General features: G+C 30.0%; 2 protein-coding genes across 2 annotated transcripts; one reads left to right on the top strand and one right to left on the bottom strand.

Moving 5' to 3' along the window:
- Positions 1–729: 729 nt before the first annotated feature.
- LOC115034842 (THAP domain-containing protein 2-like) lies at positions 730–1453 on the bottom strand. The gene is made up of 2 exons (XM_029492325.1): positions 981–1453; positions 730–928 (listed from the first exon to the last, which is right to left on the bottom strand). The coding sequence occupies exons 1-2, from the start codon at positions 1049–1051 to the stop codon at positions 730–732; spliced, it is 270 nt and encodes an 89-aa protein (XP_029348185.1). The 5' UTR covers positions 1052–1453.
- Positions 1454–4374: 2921 nt separating this feature from the next.
- On the top strand, positions 4375–5560 carry LOC103310303 (zinc finger MYM-type protein 1-like). The gene is made up of 2 exons (XM_008188138.1): positions 4375–5406; positions 5492–5560. Exons 1-2 carry the CDS (start codon positions 4375–4377, stop codon positions 5558–5560), a joined length of 1101 nt encoding a protein of 366 aa, XP_008186360.1.
- Positions 5561–6738: the final 1178 nt, after the last annotated feature.

Raw genomic sequence — 6738 nt, 5'->3', positions numbered from 1 at the left:
GAGAAAAGAATCTCTAAATGGTCCTGTGAAAGCTTATATGTCAATAGAAATTTGAGCTTTCTACTTGCAACAAGTTCATCCAATAAATGTTTAACACTTGTTAAACATATAATCAACCCCATGAATCCAGTTTTTCTAGAACTTAGTAATATTGGTTTATGATCTTTATCTTTAGGCTTTGTAAATATTGTATAGAATCGGATATAAACTTATGACAAAATTCTATATCTTTTAGAAACAATGGTTTTTTATATGGTGACTTGCTAAGAAAATTGCGTGCATTTAAAAAATCAAATATGTGATCTATTTGTCGGCAAAATGTAATGGTTGAATCACAATCTGTAAATGATGACATATTCAATACCTCCGAACAATATTGGAACGCATCGGCTACACTAGAGCTAAGAGTCTGAGCAGCGAGTGAGACTTTCATTTTTTCCTTGTAATATAGTATATGTCGTTTTCGTATATTTGTCCCTAAATGTAGGCCAATGTTCTCTTGTACACTCACTAGCTCTTTGAAATACTGCCATTTAATAGGTAAATCATTTTCGTCATATAATAATTTATGGTCCCCTAATGTATTCCTACAGAGTTTTAACATATGTGCTGCATCTAACATTATAAATATTTTTTCTTTTGTAATTGGATGGTTAAAATAACTTTGTAGGTTTGGAAATTGTAAATTTGCTCCTAATTCTCGAGCCATCGACATATACTAATTTTATACTAATTTTTCATGTTGTACTTAAATGACTTACTAAAAACAGATGGAACAGCAGTTTTTTTTAGTAGGTTGTTTAACTCATAGTCTGTTGATAAAAAATGACATTGACAAACGTAATGGGATTTCTTCATTATATATGACGGTTCAAAGTTTTGAATTGATTTGACCCATAATGTTTGACGATTTTTATCAAGTGGAAATCTAAGAAAAATAAAAGGGTTACAATTAAAATTTATAAGAGTTTAATACTTACTTATGCAACTTTAGTTTGGATCCTTTATTTCCTTTGGACTCGCAGAAAGGAATACAACAACTCCAAACCATCGTAAAATTCGTCAGCAATTAGAGCAATACAATTAACTAAATTTTTTTGAAAAATGTTGAATACTCAAAGTCAAACTACCAAAAAGTCGATTAGTCAACAGTCGTCACTCGTTGAAAATTGAAAAGTCAATTTGAGCGGCAAATAGCAGGCTGATATCCATGCCGGTACCGGCTCTTATCATACATTTCCGCCTGGAAGAAAAACTATTTTAAGAATATTTTCTTCCAAAAAGGAGTACATCTTTTATCTCATTCTTGGCCGCAGTTTCTCTTTCTACGCTCAGTCCATTTATAATAGGTCAATGGTATTTAATGTGTACACGATAACATATTTTTATCACCGTGTGGAATGGAATCGGTCCCGTCCCGTCCCGGGTTTTAGTATTACCCAAGAAAAATTATTAAACAAGTCTTTCAGATTAAATGTTGTAAGTACTATTTAAAAATAGTTTTTGAAAGGATAAGTTTGATCATAACACTTTAAATATTTCTTATTTAAAATATTATATGATTTCCCTTTAATTTGTTTTCAAATAAAAAAATAATAATAATAAATCAGCTATATTAATTTTATTCTTCCAGGTAAATGGTCTCAAACGATTGGCAAAAAAATCATTAACATCAACAATAAGACAAATGTTAAGAACAGTTTTCGACGATGAACTTTTGCAAATATTTAGTTATGTTGGTCAGAAGAAAAAAAGGATATTTTCTTCATTAGCTTCATGTGCTATTATATTTGGTAATAATATTTAAAAAAAAAAATAAGAACTTACTATGTGAGGTTATTTATTATATATTTCCGAAGGCGGACAACAGTGGCGTGGCGAGGCGGTTTTTTTTGAGCCGCGGCTCCGTTGATTTTTGGGGGTGGTGGTGGTGGTGTCCAAGCGTGGACTGGCTAGTATGCTGGGATGCTACAGCATCCCTAGCCCTAAAATATATTTGCTTAACATTATTCTTTATATATTTAAAGACTCAAGAGTCTAGACACCTAATGAACAGCAGATAGTTACCAACTTACGACTATTAGTAATCTATAATAATGTACAATTTTGATTGAAAGTTTGTTGTAACTTGGTGATTTACGTTTTTTATGTATATTCAATATTTTTATAAAACAATAAAATATATTAATATTTTATAAATAATCTACTTGTTTTAAATTTTCCCCAACAATTGTTGTTATTTGCCCTTTAAATTGTATAGCATCACGTACCCTATTTTACTAGTCCGTGCCTGGTTGTGCCGGACCGGTGGTGGTAGATTTGTTAAATGTATTGCTGCTAAATATTATGGACACACGAGTTGAGATATCAGCAAGTTTATTTTTAATAATATGGATAAAATTGGAAATTACTATGGCGTAATAAAAACATAAATATAGTTTATAAATATAACAAATCGTTATTAGACGCACATTTCCATTTCCCAGAAACGACTTGTGCTGGCAGGCGGCAGCCCACACAATTATTATAAATTATAATAGTGTTATTATTGCAACAACCAGTGACTGAGAGACCTATAGCACCTAGATTATAATTTATTTTTTCAATTGTATTTATAATTTATTTACGTTTAACGTTGTTAATTTGTCATTACTTGTGTCTTGTCGACATTTAAAAATGAATTCTCTGTGTCCCAGTTGTGGTAGAACACGTGATTCACTGAATATCACTAACTGGATTCGACATAAAGAATCTTGTCAAAAAAAAAAATAATCCTGTAAAAAGAAAAATAACTGCTTCCAGTTCAATTCGGACTATTTTAAATGTAACGAACGTGCAGAAAAATTTAAAAAAATTGAACAATTACGTAAGTATTGAATGTTGTAGATACTATGATGTAATTAACATATTATTTTAATCTGTTAGTCATTTTTTAAATTGCAACTTATTTGCCGGTTATTTAATTTAATTATTCCTCATAATTCATATTTTAAAGAAACTGGAGTTAATGAAAATAAAGTAATTGATGATTTGGACATACCGATTCCTGGTACATCAGATGAAGTAGATGAGCATTGTCCTCTACCAGTTGGTGAGTAATTACTAAATAATAAATCTATTTTAAAATACATTTTAGTCTGATTGGAAATAAGGTCATTTATATTTTACATAGGCATTTTTGATAAAATCGAGGAAAAAAATTCTGAAATTCTAAGCGCTAAAGCAGTATCGATTGAATTTTGTTTTTTAGTCAAATTAAATAAATAGCAGATATTTCATTTATTAATAATAGTTAAAATTAACCAATCATCATTTAATCTGTTAGTAATTTTTTAATTTTTTAAACTACTCTTATTTTCTAGTTATTTAAGTTAATTATTCATGATCATATTATATATTTATAGAAATTATTGTTGTTGATGAAAAAAAAGATATTGATGATTTGGACATACCGATTCCTGGTACATCAGATGAAGCAGAAGAGCATTGTCCTCTACCAGCTGGTGAGTAATCATGTTTCTTTAAGTTTTAATTTTAATTTTGCCTATTTTTTCTAATATTAACGTATTACAAAAGTTAAATTCTTCATCAGACTTCAGTTATTATTAGATAATACCTACTTATTTCATGCATTCATTTTTTTCTAATGTTTAGTAAACGATTTGATGAATAACGTCAACATTAACAATGATCCTGCTATGATGAACTCTAATATATCAAATGAACTTTTTGTTCATTTTGCATCTCTGGAACCATGCCAACCTTCCAAATCACAATTAAGCGGTTGTACATTTCCTACAAGACAGCAAGGTGATCGTGTAAGGTCATTTCATGAAAAATATTATTTTAAAGAAATTTCACCTGGAAATTTTGTGAAACGCAGTTGGCTTTCATATTCACCTTCTACCGACCACGTATTTTGTATAGTGTGTAAATTATTTGGACTACCAACGGGAAAACATGATCAATTTTCAAAACTTAGAACAAATGACTAGAGACATATTTCATACAAAATCAAATCACATGAATCCGCACCAGAGCACTTACAGTCTGAAATACGCCGAGTTATGTTTACAAGTCAACTAAGAGTTGATGTGCATCTATTATCCGCATCAAATTCGCAGGTTGCTGAAAATCGAGAAGTTGTTAAAATCATTTGTGAAGGTTTATTGTACCTAGCTCGGCAAACCAATGCATTTCGAGGTCATGATGAACACTGGAGTTCGTCTAATCCAGGTAACTTTCTAGAACTTGTCAAACTTTTAGCTAAATATAATCCTTTGCTGTCTGCTCATTTATCGAAGATTCAGAGTGCATAAAAAAAACAGATTAACTTTTTTATCAAATGTGAGTCAAAATAATATGTTAAGTGTCATGGGTGAAATGATACGAGAAGAGATTTTGAAGAGAGTTAGGAAAGCTGGTGTATTTTCAATAAATATAGACACAACTACTGATGTCTCTAACTTGGAACAATTTTCGCTAGTCCTGCGTTTTATTAATGAAGAAGGTCAAATTGAAGAGAGGCTTACTGCTATGAAAGTTGCTCATGATTCCACAGGATTAGGAATGTTCAATGTTTTTTGTGATATATGTATTAAATATAATATAGATTGGGAAACAAAACTATGTGCTCAATTTTATGATGGAGCTGCATCGATGCAGGGACAATATTCTGGTGTTCGATCATATGTCCAAGAAAAAAATCCAAATGCTATTTACGTTTGGTGTTTTGCACATGTTTTAAATTTGTTTGTTGTCGATACCTGTGATAAATGTTCAAGTGTTAGAAATTTCTTTGGAGAAGTTCAAAGTTTGATCACATATATGAGAGCAAGAAAACGAACAGCCATATTCCTAGAGCAACAAACTAAATGTAATCCTTCTGAAAGACCATATAGAATAAAGAACTTCTCTACCACTCGTTGGACTTCGCATGGCCGTGCATTATCAGTAATAAGCAAAAAGTACTTGGCATTTCTAAAAACATTGGAAGAGTTAATTAACTCAACAGATAGAGAAACCTCTTCAACTGCATCAAATCTGTACAGAATAATGACTTCATTCAAGTTTATTTTGAATTTATTTTTAATGGAAAATATATTTTCCCATACTACTCCATTGTCAATTTATTTACAATCTTCGTCTATTGATTTTATTCAAGCAATCACTATGGTGGATGTTTGTGCTAAAAAATTATCTGATTTAAGAAATGAACAGAGTTTTAACAATTTAGTTACAAAAACAAAATCATTTGCTAATGAAATTGGATTAGTTGAATGTAAGTTGCCAATTATACGTAGCCGCCGTCGGAAACTGTTGCCTGGAGAAGTTGCTTCTGATGAAATAATAACAAATCCTTATGACCAATTTAAAATTGAAGTTTATTATGTAGTATTGGATCAAGTAAATACTTCTATTATTAGCAGATTTGAAGGTGCTCGAGGTATTTTGTCTAACTTGTCATTATTAACTTTTGATCAATTAAAAGCAACTAGCGAGGGATCAGAAATTTCCGACGATCATTTCATTGCGCTTAAAAATTGGATTCCTAGTCTAAGTCTTGATAATTTGAAAATGGAATATTCTATATTTGCAAGTAGTTTTATTAAATTGTATAATGGTATGGATTTATCCAGAATTCACTCAAAGAATGAACTAATTATTGAAAGTGAAAATGAAACTAGCCCGGATTCTGACTCTTCAAATAAATTAGATAATGAAGAAGAAATAAGAAAAAAACTAACTGCAACAGAGATACTTAAAATGCTTTGTACTTATAACTTAGTTGCGGCATTCCCAAACCTCTTTTTAGTCTATAAATATTTATGCACTATTCCTTCAACTTCTGCTGCAAGTGAGAGATCGTTCCCGAAGGTGAAATTAATTAAAACTCGACTTAGATCCACTATGATGCAAAATAGACTTGAAAGTCTCATGTTATTGTCATGTGAAAAGGATATAGTTTTAAATCCAGAAGAAATTTTGAACAAATATGCATTTACATCTTCAGTACTACAAAAATAATTATTGTTTAAATAATAATATAATTTTAATACTAATTTATTTATCTGCATACTTTCTATCATATTATGTTTTAAATTATTTGTTATTTATGTATTGCGTGGAAAGTATATACACATAAATGTTATAAATTAAATGCTTATATTAATGTTTTTTTTTTCTACACAAGATGTGTCAAAGAAGTTGTCTTTTGTTTAAATGTTGTTATAAATTATATTTAATTAAAATGTTTACTATTTTCTTTATAGGATTTAAAATGTACTTAAAATGTTTTTATTTTATCCAATTTGTATGTTTCCTACATGGTAATTGTTGCGAGCGAAGCGAGCAATTTTGGTATACAACCTGTTTTGATGGGTGGGTGGGTGGGTGCATGATAAAAGAACATGGTATGATGACATCTTTTCCAAATAATTGACGGACTGCGCACACAAATCGCGGTTCTTTTGATTGGTCAACAGATTCCCGCCAAAATGTATTAATTTTAAATAATTTATCATCATTTATCCATGATAAAAGAACTTTTATCATGCATTTATCTAAAATAAATAGTAAATTGCTACCATTTAATATACTATTAAATTATTATCTTAATATTATCTTCTATATTTTTGATTTTTAACTTAATTACCACGGAATAAGTTATTGTGTGCTAATGCTACAAGTTTATTAGTTATCCCTTCGTCATGCCTGTTTGCGTGTATTATGGCTGTA

This window comes from Acyrthosiphon pisum, unplaced genomic scaffold (assembly GCF_005508785.2).
Source record: "Acyrthosiphon pisum isolate AL4f unplaced genomic scaffold, pea_aphid_22Mar2018_4r6ur Scaffold_21243;HRSCAF=23396, whole genome shotgun sequence".
In the NCBI taxonomy this organism is placed as follows: domain Eukaryota; kingdom Metazoa; phylum Arthropoda; class Insecta; order Hemiptera; family Aphididae; genus Acyrthosiphon; species Acyrthosiphon pisum.
Note: the sequence above shows the minus strand (reverse complement) of the source record. Positions and strands in the feature narration are given on the sequence as shown.

Bases quoted from the DNA above. Each gene is read 5' to 3' on its own strand.
- LOC115034842 (XM_029492325.1), bottom strand. From the start codon at position 1,051: ATGGTTTGGAGTTGTTGTATTCCTTTCTGCGAGTCCAAAGGAAATAAA. The intron at 929-980 runs GTAAGTATTAAA...TATTTTTCTTAG, and splicing joins TCCAAACTAAAGTTGCATAA to ATTTCCACTTGATAAAAATC.
- LOC103310303 (XM_008188138.1), top strand. From the start codon at position 4,375: ATGGGTGAAATGATACGAGAAGAGATTTTGAAGAGAGTTAGGAAAGCT. The intron at 5,407-5,491 runs GTAAATACTTCT...ATCAATTAAAAG, and splicing joins ATTATGTAGTATTGGATCAA to CAACTAGCGAGGGATCAGAA.